General features: G+C 34.8%; 1 protein-coding gene across 1 annotated transcript in view; it reads left to right on the forward strand.

Moving 5' to 3' along the window:
* LRRIQ1 (leucine rich repeats and IQ motif containing 1) overlaps positions 1–18,742 on the forward strand; it is a 100,944-nt gene that overhangs the window by 27,742 nt on the left and 54,460 nt on the right. Inside the window, exons 15-17 of the mRNA XM_031057557.1 lie at positions 3,744–4,220; positions 6,189–6,327; positions 8,744–8,863. Of these exons, the coding sequence (XP_030913417.1) occupies positions 3,744–4,220; positions 6,189–6,327; positions 8,744–8,863 (736 nt within the window). The remainder of the gene's footprint in view (positions 1–3,743; positions 4,221–6,188; positions 6,328–8,743; positions 8,864–18,742) is intronic.

Consider the following 18,742-nt stretch of genomic DNA (forward strand, 5'->3'; position numbering starts at 1 on the left):
TTCCATGTATTATAATTCTGAAAGTCACAGTAGGGGAAAACATGATATTAAGCAAGGTTTTGACTAGCATACGCTAGCATAAGAAGGGGTAGAATATTAATTATGATTTAACTACAAGGGCTAGGAGAAAACTGCCATTCGTGATCAGAACTGGCTTCTTTTTCCCAAGCCTGTCATTTTTGCCTTTGAGAGATTTGTTCTGCTGATTTTTCCAGATTTACTATCTCACTCTGAGCAATTATACTGTTTGAATAACCAGGCAGACATTGCAGGTGTGATTGCAGTGGAAAATTCTATACATATGTGTTAGCTCTACAAGCAAGCCTCTGCCACCACTTTAAATTTCATGAATAGCAATGTTTTGGCTGATTTAAACTTCACTGGAAGGCCTTTAGCATAAATAATTTGTCCTTTTCTGTACCTGTTAAGTCAGCCTGTGCATGGATCCTTATGCATCCTAGGTGCAACCAGTGAGGCTTATTTCTTCCCTTCTGTCCTCCTCCGTTGCCAAACACTGCCTGGGAATTGAGCAGGTTTTGGTGTAAATTAACCAGGATAGAGATGGATATGAACTGGTATGAGAATTGAAGTTGTAACAGTCCTTAATAAATGCCTGACTTAAACTTCCAAATAGATTAAAATCTGATTCTAATGCTATTATCTTCCCTCAAAGTCCTGCAAAATGCTAGCACAAATAGAGGGGTATCTGGTAAAAAAAATAAAATAGCTAAAAGTAGTTTTTTGCTCTTTGTGGGTTTTTTTTTGTGAAAATAATATCTTGGACTTTAGTATCAGGGCTGCTAATTTAGCACATTTATACAGTACTGCAAGATTCAACTCTTGCTCTTCTGGCTTATTACCCCTTTTTCCCACTGCAAAAGCAGTGGTTATGCTTTGTGGTTATGCTAAAATTTGCATATGGATTGCATAAATCACTTTCACTTGTTATGGTCAAAATAAAGCCTGGCAGCAACTGAACATGAAGGAATGTGCTGGTCAAAATTGAAAGCCATAAGAATTTTGCTGTTGTAAGGCTACCATATTTATCTATATTTCTTTGCATACTAAGCAGCCAGACACTGTGGATACTGGTGCTTCCATAGGATAATTCCATTTCTTGTTTTGCCTGGATGCCAATTTATGTTTAAAACCTTTAGTCAGACCCTAACCAAGAAGCAATTCCAGGTTAAGTGTGACCAATAACAGTGGAAAAGGTCTGAAAGGCAAACAATGAATTTACATTAATTGAAAAGGAAATACTGTGGTATCTGTAGTCTTAATATTGTAATATTTTTTACTTTGTCTTCTCTCTTTCCTTGTATGCTTTTTTTTTTACCGTTAAGATGTAAACCAGTCCTGCATATTTTCCATTACAGCAGCTTCCTTTCTGTGGTTTGAAAAGCAATCTTCAGGAACACTTCTCTAGGATCAAGAGTGCAGTGCAGTCGAGACACTGAGAAAGTTGCAGTGTGTTGATAGGATGTTGATATATCCCTGTTAACTGAAGGGAACCACCAAGCTGACTGCCACCACGGTGGTGCTCAGGCCCCATTGTGACCTTAGGTGTCTATGCACTGGAGCTTTACCTTGGCAGGAGAACCTCAAACACACCACACCCCTTCATTGCACATCAGTCCCTGAGATATCACTTCAGCTTCCTTTGTAGTTTCTTTAAACTTAAACCAGTATGACTGAAAAGGCTAAACTGAAAAGCTACTGATACAGAGGGTGGCCTAAAAATCCTGCAAAACCAAAGTATAGTTGTGGATTGCCAGAAAAGGTGTGGGAGAGGATACATGCCCACAGAGACAAGATGGCATTTTGCACCCACTGCTCGGAAAACTGCCCAAAAAGCAGCCTCTGTAAAAAAACTAACACGTGATCTCTGGTGACCACAAAATCATTCCCAGCCTGAATTTTCACTTACTCAATCCCTCAATTTCTGCTTGACATATTCATAGCCACTGGAAGGATGAAACAGCTGCTTGAGATACCCCTGCACCTGTCAAAGGAGAGGATTCACTGTTAGAGTGGTTTGTTTTTCTTTCTTTCTGTTTTTTTTTTGACAATGAACTTAGTATCTTTTTCGAAAGATACTTAGTATACGGTTTTCAGAGGAATTTTTTTTGCTCAATATATAAAACATTCTGAAGTTTTCTGCAATATTTTAATTTTCATAAACAAATAAACCAACAAAATAAAGCAAATGAAAGGAAAAAAACCAGATGGGAATGGATTTTTTCCATTTTTTCCTTTTTTTTTGGTCTTCTGACCATATTATTTTATGTAGAAATTTGGTAATGATCTTATACCAGATGTTTTTTTAAAATATTTTAACTAATTCAATATATTTAACTAAAGAATTTAATTAATGCTTTAACTATTTTCTTTTAAAGTAATTGTTATTCTTACTAAGTAGCATGTTAGATCCTTAAACAAATTTATAGATTGGTTTAAATATTTTTAGAACTTGTATGTCCTTGTATGGACATGTCCTTTTTAGGACTTGTATGTGTGAAATTAACAGGAGTAGGAATAATATTTTGTAGTGGACAATCAAGTGTACACAGTGAGTTGTGTGCTTAAGCTGTGTGAATCAATTTACCCATTCAGATTTTGTCCAATAGCACTGAAGTTGCACTAGCAGTGGAAGAGTTGGAGTCCTTTTTACTCTTATAGGGTCTGATTGATTATGTTCTTAAAAATCTAAAATGTTCTTAGTTGAACTTCACTGAGGATATAATTATAATGATTAAAAGTCCCCAGAACTTTATAAAAATTTTGCCTTTGCAGAATGATGAACAGGAAGGAAATTTCTGTTATTCTAACTCTAATTTTAGGACTTAATTTTTCCAGACTAACAAGAAAATTGATCTTATTTCTGCTTTTTCTCTTGGACTGCTGACGTAGAATTGACTTTGTACTCTCCTGAAATTAACACCAGATTACAGATCTCTGCATCTATCTACAGTATTAAAGAAAAATGTTTTCATGATCCTGGAAGTACCTGCTACCTAATAAAATGAACAAACACCATCCGAAGTACAGACAGCCATCTGAATCTGTAACAATTAGTTCATATTTGCTCTTACTTATCCTCATCATTTAGACAGTGTAACACAAAGAACTAATGAGAGCCAGACTTCTTAGATTACTGTTGCTTCAGTCTAGCACTTTGCCTTATATTGATAAAAAGATCTGTACTTAAAAGTTTGCCTTCTTGAATTTTCTTTAGACATTGTAATTTGTTGGTTTGAATCTAAATTTGGAGTTTGTTGCTTTAGTTCTTATCTAAATTTTTAAATTACTGTTATTTTCATATGGGCTTTCATAGTTGCCAGGAAGGATTGGATTGTTAAGGCAGAATTGCCTCAAACCTTTCAAAAATTTGGGCTTCACATGCCCAAACAGTGCCCCACTAACCACACAGAAAGTTAATAGTGAAATGCATGGTGTAATGGCTATTTTAAAAAGACTGAACACTTTCTCTTTTAGGAAAACTCTAAGTAAAATAAGAAATATGTGTGATTATAGTTTAAATATGTTCAAAATAAGATAAAATCTGTTAAGATTCGTAATTACTGAAACTGGATTTCCAATTGCAGTAATTGCTATTTGCTGTAAGAGTATGAAAACATGTCAGAATATTTGAAAATACAAGCTATTTTAGAAATAATAGAGGGATTTTTTTTTTAAATCATTCTAACAGACATGTAAATTTTTTTTTTCTTTTTTTTTTTCAGAATTACCTCTTCTGTTGATTCTGTACTGGGACAGTGCTGGTATTTTAATCAGTTGATGAAACTTAGTATTAAACATCGATATGTACATGAATATGGTGAACTAAACATTAATGACAGAGATGGACCAGAAGCACTTCAAAATCATTTAAAGCAAACATCCACAGGCTGCCTACAGGAGAATAACCTCTTTATCATGGGTGTGACAGAAAATAAACAGGTCTTGTTGGATCCTTCCAAAAGATTGATTACTAATGGTGATATTCAGGCCACATCCATTAACTCCTCCATACCTGTGCATCAGAAGGAAAATAGCGGAGATCAGAGAGTGAAGCAGAAGAGCACTGAATCTTGTATTAATTACAGTGGGGAGAGCAAAGGCAACAATAACATGTCAGGCCAACTCACATTGCAACAGTCAGTGATAGTAGCAAGTGATATGGGAAGAAATCTCCAGCACTTTGGGAATGATGCAGAGAGGTAAGACAGATGTCAGGTTGCTTTCAAATCGATTATGTAGATAGACAATAGGAGTGAGGATTTTTTGTTTAAATCAGAGGCACAGAACTTGTAAGATAATATTTTTAAGCTTATTAGACAATAAAGAGCTATAGTCACGTGTTGCACACTAGACTTCCATATTAAAAATTAAGAATCCTTTGTAGTATTCTCCCAGTTGGTATATTAGGATATAGATATGTATGTACTTCAAATAACGTTAAGACACCGGTTCAGTGACACATACAGAGTTAGGAATGCAAATGACAAATGTTTTGCAGAAATTTTGGAGGAGATTAACTAGAAACTAGTGTAAGGTATTTTGTCAAAATTATTCATTAGACATTCAAGATTTGTGTAAACTTTACACTCAGTACCATTTAGAAGGCAAGAAGAAAATTGCTTAAATCTACCATCCTAATCCCTTGATTTTGGCCAGTTTTCTGCTGTTGTGATGACTGAAGAGCTAATGACCTAACCTGATTTTGGTACTTCTCCAACATGCCTTAACCTGCTTATTAAAAGTAGAGGCAGGGGTGAGAGGCCAGTTCAACTTGTTATGTGTCCCTAGATTTTCTCCTGCATGAAACATGCTGGTTTGTTACCTCTTTGGAATGTGTTTGCTGGTGATTTGTGTAGTTTTGGATGTGCAGACAAGGGAAACGGAAGCTGGGTTTTTTGCAGGAAATCTTCAAGAATTGAGTTAAAAATTTGTAATAATTCAGTTTCAAAAACAGGTATCTTGAGAACAGTATGAAAAGCAAGCATGACGGGTGTGCTTCTTTGAGCTGTTTAGGCTTATGGTAAATAGGAAACTGCTTAGTAGGTGCTTAAGGCACTAATAATTTGTCATAAAATTTATGATTAAGGAAGACCATGCAATTCATTATCACCTCTCAGCAAGCTAAAAGCAAGAATACATTAGTCTATTTCATGAGATGAATACTTCAAAAAAATTTTTGAAATAGTTCATTTAGTTTTTCGTTAACGTTTTGAATGAATTCGGTAAGTGGTTTTTGGAGAGTTCTCTTCAAAACAGAGTGCAAACCATTTTTTGTATTTGTCTTGACCTCTGAAGCATGATTTTTTTTTCTGACTAGTAGTCCTCTATTTAAATAGAGGCACTACACAAGGAAAGGAATTATGTAAAGATTGGAAATTTAGATGTCTTTTCTTTAATACGCTATCCAATTGAAATGAGTATTTTGTGGAGAAAAGAATTCCAAGATAGTAAAGATAGTAAAGTCATAATGCAGAGCTGACATTATACTTTTTCTCCAATGGTATGAATTAGTTGAACATATATTTAGAAACTGGAATCACTGAACAGATCTAAATAGTCTGTACTTAGTTCTTGTTAAAAAATGAGCAAATTAGAAAATTTACACATATAACCAGTGGTCAGAAGTCTTAATGGGTAAAAGCAGGCAAAAGATGAAACTGCACTTTCTCTGTTTTTCCTGTCTGCTCCATTGAAAATACCTGCCTCATTCAGTTTTCAGTATTTATTCCTCTTTCATGCTTGATGTTTGTTTTTTGGGTTTTTTTGTTCAGTTGGTTTGGTTTTTGGGGTTTTTTTTGGGTTGTTTTATTTTTTTTGGTATGTTCAGTGGAAATAAGGAGACCCCTCCAATAGTTTATTCAGTCATTGTTACAACACTTTTGCTCCTAATCCTTCCTTTGGGGACTCTTCCTCTACTGTGATTATTCATGGAATAGAGCCCAGTGGAGATTAGTCCTTAGATAATTGGATTCAGAAGTTATGTGATGTGAATATCTTCCAGTGAGCATATATATCACATCTTGATTGTAATTTCTTGTTTAGTAGCACAACTTTTCATTTGTCTCAAAGCGCAGTGCTATGTTTTATGGTTGAAGTTTGGTAGATATGATAATCCAGTTGTATTGGTGAGGCTATGTGAGTCATAAATGTATTTATTTCTCCACGAGCCTACATATGGAAGCATCCTCGATCCAGTCCTTTTGGCAGCAGTACCATGCTCAGAGGAAAAATGACTGCAATAAAACTGAGAATCATCAGTTTGTAGAAGCTTTGAGACAGAAACATGAAGCTGCCACAGTAATCCAGGTTGGTTTATGGTATTTTCTTATTTTGTAAGTTTAATAATAACAAAAAAAAATCTTTCTAGTTTTGTGTCATTTTCATCTTCTATCTGTTCTTGCTTATTATCTTGTTAAGTTTCATAATTAAACATTTTTGCTTTATTTAAGCTGCATAATCTTGGTGTTTCTAAAACAGATACTTCTTTACAAAAAGCTTTATAGAAATATATTTTCCCTTTATAGAAAAATATTTTCCCTTTTTTCACCAAATATTTTCCTGAATTATTTTTACTTGATATAATTCTTAATAGTATGCTTAAGAGATACTGTGCCCATATTCTTACTGGGGCCTGTGTATGCTATGAAACTGATGGATGCTATGTAACCCATGTTGTGTCTGTTGTCTGTGTGACTAAATAATCTTCCTGTCTCTTCTGTCCTACCTATCCATTTCTTTCCTTCTCTTCCCAACTCCAAAATCCAGGATTGCTTTATCCATATTGTCCTTGGGAACAGACCATGACCTAGGCTGTTCTGTGGTAGATACTGAGCTAATAACAGTTAAACAGAATGGGTTACTATAGGCAAGGGTTGAACTCCACACCTTGACTCTGTTTAGTTTGGTAACCAGTATTTGCTTGCCAAGTTGACAAGGTTAATGGGGTTATTTCCTACATTTTGAAACAAGTCAACTCAGTCAATTTGATATTTCAAGTTAACTTGGAAACATTCCATAGAGTAGGTCTTATATACAAATTTCAAAAGCGACAAAGTGATTTAGAAGCAAAAATTTGTTATTGGAGTATAATGTGTAGTTAGCATATTAACAATTGATTCCATAAACTTACTTAATCCATTTTTGAACTTACTTATGTATTTGACCTCTACTATATTTAAAGTGGTGCATTCAACAAATCTATATAGTGATTAGTATGTGCTTCCTTTCATTTGTTTCAAACATGGTAATTCCCAAAGAGAGTATGAAAATAAAAGTGATCTATTATTTATCTTCTGTGCATATTACAGATTCTTAGATCTCTCATACATTCATCCTTACATCCACCTTTTGTAAATAAAATTTTCATCTGTTTAGTCTCTTTTCACATTTCTCTGTAGTTCTCTTTATCTTTTTGTTCCTCTCTGAACCTTTGCCATGATCTGTTACAATCTTTTTTAAAGAAGCAACAAGAACTGAATTCCATAGGCAGATATAGAATGAATTTGTACAGTAAGAAAGTCTTTATTTTGTTTCTTAAAAACTACTACATGTAATTTTTCTCTTTGATCATGACTGAACACTGACCTGGGGCTTTCATAGATCTCTGTTAGCAGCTATCTCACAATTTAGCTTTCTGCATATATGATTAGGATTGCTTTTCTCCTTTGAATCTGTAAAAGATAATTGCCTTTGTTGAATGAAATATATTTGTCATTTGATCATTCAGTAATATCAGGACATTTTATCTAGATGCTTATAGAGGTCTGTAGAAAAATAGCAACAATGAAATTATAAGAAAGCAGTTCTAAAACTTTTAATAATTTTATAATTATCAGGAAATATGTGTGAAAAATAGTAAAATTTTCAATAATTTATGGGGTTAGACAGACTTTTTCTAAAAATTAATAATCTAAATGTAAAACCAGATTATGAGATTTACCCTTCCTATTTTAGTGCCTTCATTGCAGAGCCATTAACAGTGTATAACACCACTTCTTTTATGACAGTGAGAATATTTTAAACACTTGGGGCATCTTGAATTCTAATGATGTCAAATACTGATTTCGGGGGAAGTTGCCATCTTGTATGCAGTTTTCTTAATTCCATCTATCTCATTGTGATCTCTGAACTGTTTTTGCTGGACATGATTCTATGCTTGTCATGTGTTCCTAACACCCTTCCTAGTTTTCTAGCACTTTAATTCCTAATGTGGTCCTTTTTCTAAGAGATTATTATGCTTAGTGGTAATTTTTTTTAAAGTAAAGATCTTAGACAGTTAAGAGAAAGTAACTGACCTAGGTCAATTACATGAGATGTCTCCAAGAATTGCTACTTGTAAACCATAGGACATCTGTATTTTTATCCTCAGTAATTTGATTGTTGGCACTCAGTTTTTTCTTGTGTAAGCTTTCCTTTCAGTTTTTAATAGTCCCTGAAGGAATTGTCATATAATTAATTAGTCGACCCAGGTTTGTAGTTGAGGGAGTCGCAGGATTCCTTTCTGCTTACTTGTGGAGCGCCTCTTGAGTACTCTAAGCTTTAGACATACGCTGGCATTTAATTTGTCTTGTCATTTTAAATGTCACATAAAGTTCAAAAAACAGATCATTGAGCTATTAAACAAAGGCCCAAGATGTTTTATCTTCCTAATGGGATAACATAGGGATCTGGATTTGGGTTTGATCTATGGCTTTGTATAACATGCTCTAAATTTTTTGTTTAGGCATTTTGGAAGGGTTGTCTTTTGCGAAAGAAACTGGCCAGTGCTCTTGCAGATGTTAAAAGTGATGAATTGGAAGACGAATATGAAGAAATTAATGTGGATGCTTTCACATTTTCTGAAGTAAGCAGAGTAATTAGCATAAAGTCTTCACTATTCTTCTTAAGTAATCATGTAGGTATTGGAAATAAAAAATATGGAAAGCACTACCAAGGCTAGAATTAACACATTGGGTGTCCAGAAATAAAGAAGCATTTCTTATTTATAGCTGATTTAAATTTATTTGTCTTGGATTAAATGCTTCCTGCCCTTTGAGATACTCTGGTACTTACTCTGCTGTTAATGTCACACCCACTGTAGAATGCCTTATATTTTTACAGCTGAAGGGCAATCAAATGAGAATAAGGAATCAGTTCCTTTTGTTCCAAAATGTTTATCTTTTTAGTACTTCATAACAAATTATAATTTCAGTAATATTTTAGTGTGTATTTTGTTCATTTTTGTGATAGAATGAGATCAATTTAGAAAATAACTGCAACACTGAATGTCAGCTATAATCCAGTAAAAAGAACAAATCCCCAAAGCAAAAGGTGAAGCAGGCTTATTATCTTATGTGTAGTGTGCTAAAAAGATCAGAGGTTTAAATGCAGTAATAAATTATGGTATGGTTAAATCAGAAAAAAAAAAACCAAAAAACCAAGCCGCACACTTAGCAGCTCTGTTATGCCAAATAACCAGGAATTATTACTAGCTACTTTTACAAGTTATATAGAGCTAGAAATGCTCTTTCAGTTTCAGAAGAATTGAAATTGGATGAGAAGCTTCAATTCTAAAAAATAAAAGTGGACTCCAGAGGAATTTGAGGAATAACATAACATTCAAAACTGAATTTAGCTATACTTAGGTAAAAAGTAAAAAACGTCTATGGGATCAATATTGCCGTTCAGTAAACAAGAAGAAGAATCTTAAAAGAAATATTTTCTTTACAGCCTCAAAAGACAATCTATATGGGAAGTTCTAGACACAGTATGCATATTGTTTAGTAAGGCAGCTGTTGATGAGTCAACTATGTACTTGTCTGGAGAACTGCTTTCTCTAATTGCTCGCATTTATTGGCTGCCTTTTTTTTTTTTTTTTTTACTGGTTTCAGGAAAAGCAAAGAAAACTAACAGCAATGTGGCCTTTTGAGACCTAAGAGGCTTTAACTAAGATTTTTTTCATGAACCCTTGTCTCTGAATGTGCTTATTCAGGTGCTGTGTCTTTGCAAGAGCCATTTATCAATATTCCACTGTAATGTTGCAGAGGAGATTGATGCAATAGCCCTGCTACTGGCATGACTAGGTCCCATTTATAATTAGATGTTTGTATGGATCATGGAGTCATGAAACCAAGCATGCTGTTGGTTGGTACAGTGCAGTTTACAGTTGATCAGTCTTTGGTCATCTGATACCAGGTTTCTTTTACCAACTCCTCCCCATAGAAAATAGCTGGGCTTTCTGTGAAATTATTGCCAATGAGTTGATGACTTAGGGTAATTTTATTTTTTTTCTTCTTCTCTTTAGCAACTCTTTTAAGGTACATTTTCAGAATTACTGCTTTATTTAGGAGCATGCCGAAGGTTTGAGGCAGAAGTTCCAAGAATCATTTGGTAGACAGGAAACGTGTGTGTGTAAACATAGAGATCTGGCTTAAATTTTAGGATTTTTTTTATTTTAATTTGAAATACGTATACAAAACAGTTTCATTAGTTGATGTTCTCTGATCCCTGGCTTCTTTCTAAAATAATAAAAAGCAGAACGTTGAAGGTTTTATTTCTTCACACAGGAAGGAAGTATCTGTTCTTATATTATGGAAGGAAAATATCCTGTTTTGAATTACTCAGCCAGTAGGCCAGAGTTTTACACGCAGTAATTCAGTTGAGCCATTCTTGTTTCTCTCTGTCTGGCCCAAATAACCCTGTCATGTTTGGTTTTGGGGTTTTTTAATTGCTTAACTGAAAACTACACAGACAATTCCATTGTCTGTCAACAAGACAATTGCATTTGGGCAGGTGTTCCTGAGGCCAGGGAGAAAAGGAGGGGATGGAGAAGGCAGGAGAAAGAAACCCAGCTGATTTCAGAGAGATTTGTACTGTATCACCCTCTGCTCTTGCCACACTTTTTTTTTCCCCAAATTATTACTGAGTTTATCAGTAATTAAAGAAAACATGGGATTTAGGGAAAAATTCTCAGGAAGTGTTTTCATTGAGATGATGACCGGTGAACCATGAGCTGACATTTTAATTTACACAGCAGGCTCAAAGGCTGAACTGTGGACTGATGTCAAATAAGTTACTCAAGCCCTTAGCTTCTTGTGATGAAAAATATGACATCTGTTTTCTACAGAGCAGTGTATATGATAAATTTACAGTGTATGTGTATGTGAAGTATATTTTTTTTTCAGTGAGTGAATATTTCAATGTTCACCATTGATGACTGTAACTAGAATTATACCCTGCAATATTTATCATATTTTTCTTTTATTTTTTTCCCCAAATGTATATATTGTCTGTGCTGGAAAGTTAATTTGGAGAAATGTGTGGCATAACTATACTAGGCATATAGTATAGGCATCTGCTCTGTCTAGCCCAGACTAGTTACTCAGTACTAGGTTGTCTGTTTCCATGTGTCTGTAGCTGTTTCATTGTCTGCAGTTGGGTAATACCAAATCATGTGGACTTCCTACTTCTGGAGAAACAAGCAGCAGAACCTTGGAACAGTCTATACTTCCTATTCCTTCCTTTCTGGTCTCAGTGTTTTATAGCACAGTGCTGAAACAGAGCCAAGTAATGACACATGGTATCAGTGGCTATCTGTTGTGTCTCAAACAAGTGTGTTGGGAGGAGTACATATTGCTGGGCTAAGAGATCCCATATGCTAGGGTTGGAAGGAAGAGAAAAGTATTTGGATGCCATTTTGTACTGCAGATTTCAGTGTTGTATAGGGTGAGCAAAATGAGAGAGAGGGGCAGAAAAACCTTTCCTTATTGGAAACTGATACAAATGTCTTAAATCTTGTCTAAAAGCTTTGTGAATTGTTCACTATTTTGTGTTGTGGTGGTTTTGGTTTTTCTTATACTGTTATGTAGGTTTCAGTCATTATGATTTTAGTCAGTGTTATCTAACATTCTACAAAATCACTCCTGTGCAAGCACCTTTCTAAACCATTTGTAAATATCACACTGTAATAAGTCATTAGGCATCAGTCTTCACAAAAAAAAGTGTGTAATATCTTCATTATAAGCCTAGTGTACCCAGTGTTCCATGGAAGGTGAGGCTGTGAAATAGCATGGGGGAAACCCTAGTGTTTGATAAAGATCTTTGCTTCATTTATGCCCTATGGACAATAGTAGATTTTTGCTACAAGTTAAACACCACATCGCATGAAAAATGCATTGCATGTGATTGGGCTAGAGGAATGGACTCTATCTTTCTAACAATATCATGAATACTAGTAATTTCACCTGAACCATTGCTGATACCTTCTTATATTCATATCAGCTCCCATACATTGCCAAAGCCATTCAGAGGCAATTGATGGCAGTAGTGTTTTGTGTCTGTTTGAGTGTGCGATGTCAAACAGGCTGTCCCAGATGACATGAATGATCTGGCCAACAGATGTTTTACAAAGTGTGAGCCTGGTATTTAGAGATATCTTCACGTCTTTCATGTGGACTTTGGAGAATTCCAGCCTACATGCTCCAGAAGGCTGATCTTAAGGCAACCTTTCATCAGCAGTGCATCCTTGTAGCAAACGATCTACAAGGCAGAGCTCACTTTAGCTCTGGTGGATGAAATCTGACAGCACATTTGCTTGACACAGCTCTTACTTCTGTATCATCTAAATATTGTTGTTTTCTTGATGTAAATATGATATGAGCCAAATGCAAAATGTCTAAACTTGCCAAGGTGTCAGAAAGCTGAATAAATTGAATATGATGAGTTTGTAGACAATTCTTTACCCTGAGCAATGACCACTGAATAAATTACCCTTTTCTACACTCAATAAACGTATGGACACAACTTATTCTCATCAAGAGAAATATCAATATTGATGATTACATGGCACACCAAGTAAGTACTCTATTTTAAAGACTTCATTTTTAATTTAATTTAAATCTTTTTAGTCATATTTTGTCAAAAAGCAAGTCACTTTATAAGTTGCAACCAAGTTAAAAAGAAATCCATTACTGCTCGGTTCATCAAAGGAGATAACACTCTTGCCCTGAGACAGTGTTGTTCTTTTTCTGATGTTGATTATGTAGATTTTTTTTTTAAATTCCAGCCTTTCTGGCAGCTTTTGAAATTATTGTTCAGGAGTTTCCTTCCCTTTTTTTTTTTTTTTTTGCATATCCATGCTCAGGCACACAACCATTCCTAATTTTTTGCTTACCTTCCACAGCAGGTAGGTAGCAGTTTTATTTTTCTTTCTTCTCATTTTTTCTTTTCTGAGGGGTGAGAAGAATAAGAACTAGCTCATGTGTGCTAACTCTTCATAAGTAAACAGTAATTAGAAAAAAAGCTTCCTCATGTCTCCCATCTTTAATTTTCTTATCACATGTCCAAACTAGAACCGTATGATGAGTTTTGTTTGCTTTTCTGATAATCCTTCATAATGGGGTTTGTCTCAGACTGGAAGTTTATGATTGTGAGCTTGTGACAGTGATAGCTGTTTTCTGGCTTGTGCCCGGAAATCAGTGTAGCCCATGGATTAGAAGGTCCCCATAACACTTCTTGTATCTTGACACTCATATGTATGTCTAGCTCCTGTAATTGCTTATGAATGTCAGATCAGCATCCAGCTTTTCTGTATTGCATGCTGCAAAGATGATCTTTTTTCATCAAATTTCACCTAAAGTTACAGTGTTGCAGGAAAGCAGAAAAGTGTCTGTTGAAAACTTCATTAGATCCATACCCGTTTTTAAAAAGGAAGAAAAAACTCTCTCCTAAGCAATATATTGGAGGATCAACCTTTTTTCCACGAGTGTTTATCAATAATCTCTTGCTATGTCCCTCTTGCTTCGGCTGCTATGTTAGTGGGTTGCATGCCATTCATAGTCTGTGGCATCTGCAGATGCATACAACTTCTACCTTTTTCAGCAGTGCTGCTTATCTCATTTTCTAGTTGTCCCAGATAGTCTGGGCTTAGAAGTAGTTTGTTGCAGTCAGTACCTGAAAAAATAAACACAACCCCAGCCTACTAAAGGCTGTTGCTAACACTCCCAGCTTCACAGCTCATGCAGGATGGGCTCTGGTTGCTTTCTGACCTTCCACCATAAGATCTCAGTTCTTCCTACCACCTGAAATGCTGTTATTTTTTAAACCTATCTTCATCACTTGTTTCTATCCAGTTCTTGGTTAAATAGCCAGATTCAAACAAGTACTTCCCAAAGGATAGCCTACTAGTGATGCATGGCACTACAGATATATAATCTGGAACCTACATGTAGCAAATGGTGTAGTATTTTTCTAAATTACATTTAGATTCTCTGTTATACCAAAGGATAGCAATATCATTAATTATAATTCCTAGTCTTATATCTCTGAAGGCAAAGTCAAGCATCAAAATTGAATAAGCAAGACAAGCAATGGAAAAATGTAATTAAAAAGAAAAAGCTTTAGTTCTTTGAAATTTCTACTCACTACTGTAGCCTCAAAGGAAAATTGTTCTAAGCCAAAAGCATCTCTATAAGTGGAATTAATAACACAGTCATAAGTTTTTCTCAATGAGTACATCTCCATCTGGAGTCTCTTGAAAGCTGAGCTAAGGATTTCTAATAATTGAATAAGTCTTCCCTAAATTCTTTAATTTTTGTGTAATGTTGAAACTGATGTTTTGGTATAGATATAGGTTGTGTTTAAAATATCTAGTTAAATGTCTAATATTTAGTATGTCCACATACACTGATTTCCATTGAAAAAGATTTTTTAGTAGTCCCTATTTATAAATTTCAAGAGCTAACTTATTTGATTTGTCTTTGTTCTGTGAGAAGAAGCTATTGATTCAGTGAATATTGTTATTGAGTTAAATTGCAGTTCTTATGTGGGGGACCAGAGGGAATGTGAGGTGTCAGCTTCTGTGATCCTCTACACTTACATCTCTGCATGTCTCATTGCCTGGAGCTTGAAATCCTTTGGGTTTAGAGGAAAGCAGCTGTTATCCAATTGCAGCACAGCTTAACTCCTCTGAACATATGCAGGTCCAAGGGAACAGATAGGATGCATCCAAGGGGGTTGAACAAGCTGCCTGGTATCATTTTGAGGTTACTCTCTAGCATCTTTGAAAGATCACAGCAACTGAGGAGGTTACTGGTGACTGGAAAAGGGCAGACATTGCACCCATCTTCAAAAATTGAAGAGGAAGATCCAGGGAACTAGAAGCCATCAACATTATCTCACTTTCTTTGAATGCTTGGAGTAAATAGATTCAGAAGCCATTTCTAAAGCCATGAAAGAAGGTGATTGTGAGAATCTAGCATGGGTTTACCAAGGACTCGTCATCTTCATTGTTTTCTGTCACAAGGTGAATGGGTATTTTGAATTATTATGAATAAGAGTTCAGTGCATATTGCACGCCTTTATTTTAGCAAGGCTGTTAACTATCTCCCGGAGTCTTATTCCCTAAATTTATTGAGATATGGGCTGGAAAAGTAGACAGTAAGGTCATTGGCAAATTGACTGGACTACCAGGCTCAAATAGTTGCATTCTGTGGTGCAAAATTACACAGTCATAATTACTGGTGGACAGTAATTAATGGAGCCCATCATGGATGTTAGGGGAACAAAACAGTAAAAATTTGAATCAGCTACCTGTCTGATGGAACAGAATGCAATCTCAGGTGTGCAGATGACACTGCATTGAGGGCAGTGGTTGGCATGCTGGAGGATCAGGGTGTTCTTAAGAGCAGCCTGCCCAGGCTAGATAGACAGGCTGACCAGAGCCTCATAATGTTCAACAAGAGCAAGTGCAAAGTCCAATATATGGGCAATACTGATGGCTAGGGTCTGACTTTCTAGGAAGCAGTCTCACATAAAAGGATGTGTAGTCATAATGGAGTTTCCACATAGTGCTTTACTTTCTAACAGTGTATACAAAGAATGGTAAAAAACCCTGAACACCTCATATGCTATAATACAGTCTTAATTTAACTAAAAACTATTTAAGTTTATGTCTAGTTTGTCCTAGAATGGAGTGAGCTAAGGAATTCTAAATGCTAAATACTGTCCTACTACTCACTGTAGTATTTTTTTTTTGCATGAAAAATACTTTAAAACTTTTTTTTTAATATAGAAATAGGAGTAGCTTTGATCATTTCATAAACCAGGAAAACATCCCAAAGAATCAGCTTCTTTGAAAAGAGTATCATTACATGTCCCAAAAGATTTAAGGTGTTGAGAATACAGGCATAAATGAACAAATTTCAACTTGCAGATTCATTTTGGATAATTTATTTCAAATAGAAGAGATTGCTAGACACATATAAGGAAGACAATATAAGTGAAGCTGAGAGATGATTTAGATGTACCTCTTTAGAATTTAGGATTTTGTAGTGCAATTAGAGGTTGGTTAACATAAATTGCAAAAAATCTTGGTTTATACCTTAGCCCTTCTTTCGTCTTTAGCTTCCAAAACCTTTTTTTTGTTCTTGCTTCTGAAATAGGGACTTTTGAGCAAAAAGGAAAAGTTGTCTTGAAATTGAATCTAATCTTTCATGTGACCTGAACTTTGAAACATGTTAAAGGTTAAATGACTATAAACTTGTGACTAGTCTCTTTTTTATTACCCTGTGCTTCTGCATGACTTCCCTTCTTTAGACAAAACTGCAAGCTGAAGCACAGCTTTCTTTTCTATTGTGTTTTAGTATTCATTATCTAAGCTGGATAAAACATTTTGGGTTATGTTCCTTCAAAATTCTTTGAATGCACAGTATTTAAGGGGTAGGATTGAAGGATTCACTGGCTGTTATGTTTTTTAAGTTTTTAGCTTATTGCCCCTTGAAAGTTTTGTTTCTTTGTTTTTCATGGAAGTAGAAAAACTTCAGAAAAGGTTTATAGAGACATAGCAACAAAAATCTCTGTAATGTGCCAGTCAGAGAGGGGAAGTCCATTTTAATAGAAGAAACAATATCTGGGGTTTTAGACCCATTTTGAGGAGTGGATTGAAGGTTCTAGGAGCTTGATATTTATTGAGATGGGTGGAGGTTTATATCTCAAAAGATTTTTCAAGCATACATGTCTGATGCTTACTTGAATCATGTCTAACCTCTGAAGTTGAGGTTACCATTTACCCGTCTGTATTTTTTATTCCTGTATTCAAAGAAAGGACACAGAGCTTCCTTTGAACACTGTCAGGAATAAGATAAAAATGCATTTTTAGAAAAGTTTAGGTCACCTATGTCATGAATGACTGGGGTGAAATACAATAAGATTCATATATTTGGAGAGTTAATTATGTAGGTAGACATTCAACCTTTTATTTGAATGAAAACTTGCGTGGTCCTTTTCATTGTTCATTTACTTTTCCACAATAAATTCTTCTCATTTTGTTTGCATTTGTGTTAACACATTGGTACATGTTTTAAATGTATGTATATATATTTATATATATATATGCATTAGAATTCTAGAGAACAGCTAGTTTTCCTAGCTTATTAAAAAATTACATTTGGGGAAGACATTCTACAATAAAATTATCTTTAATGTTTTTGTTAACAGTATGTGATTTTTCCAGTAATCATCCATTTATCCTTCTTAGAAATGGACAACTCCCCTTGTCTTCTCATTTTCCTACAAGAATGTACTCTAATAATTAACCAGTTTTTGTAAGTCTATAAAATCTCTTGAGGTCAATTAATCGTTGCAATGTTTCTCTGGAATTCATGTGATACTCACTACTTCTTTTGGCTTGAAACTTTGTTTGGTTTTAGCAGTCATAAGAAGGCAGCTGTACCCAGATTTCTTTTCTAATGTATATATATTGTCTAATATAAAAACAGGGTTGAAAAAGAAGCATTGCCAAAGGTTAAAATAACCTTTATTAGGGTGCTAACCTATTTATCTTCAGCACATAAAATATGTAAAAAATACTGGTAGACAAACTTAGAGAAAAGGAATGTTTTTCCTACTGCCTGACGTTCAGATTTATATTTGCTGTAAAATGTGTATCCTCTAAGCTACCTAATTAAAAAGATTCTATAATTTTTTATAATGTTGTTAAGTGCATTTACATGTAGATTTAAAATAGTAGAGTTCAGACTGAATTTTTGTAGTACTGCAAGTAGAATAATATTGCAGCTAATAGAAGATTCAGTTGAGAAAGTTCGTATCTGACGTTTTCTTAGCTTTGGAGGTTATTTATAAAGTCTGGATCTGAGCTGATGTTGAGCTTCCTAACATTGAGCTAAGCTTTACACATGAACTTGAGTTTCACAGAAAAACTAGTCCATAGAGTAATCCGATTCCTCAAAGGAATGGATGAAAGAAAAGGCTAAATACACAAATATATTCAGATCTTTAATTTCAAAGGAAGTTTTCAATCACAATCTATCAACAATATACAAAAGAGCAGAAAAGTGATCTGGTTCTTCTGTTTCATCTATAAGAGCTAAAAATTTGTGATTTCTTAAGAAATTTGTTAAAACTTATTTAAGATTTAAGAGAGGAATTTACCAGCAAACACTCAGGCCTTGGCAGCAAAAAGTTTAGTTTAAAAAGAAATGAAATATGTTTTCCTGGACTAGCATGATATTTAAATGAAATATCCTACAAAGTGAAATATGTTTGCCAGGAACCAAGAGAGAAAGTTACAGCTTTCTGCCAGATGAAAGACAGTTCAGTAGGCTGGCTGTGAGTATCTAGAGGGTTAACCTTCAGCATAAGATCCCTCAGCCTCACCACTCCCCCTCCCACTCTAAGCAAGTATTTAACCTAGAGGATGTTTAACATCAGGAAAAGGAGTTCTTCA

Source organism: Geospiza fortis, unplaced genomic scaffold (genome assembly GCF_000277835.1).
Source record: "Geospiza fortis unplaced genomic scaffold, GeoFor_1.0 scaffold186, whole genome shotgun sequence".
Classification (NCBI taxonomy): Eukaryota; Metazoa; Chordata; class Aves; order Passeriformes; family Thraupidae; genus Geospiza; species Geospiza fortis.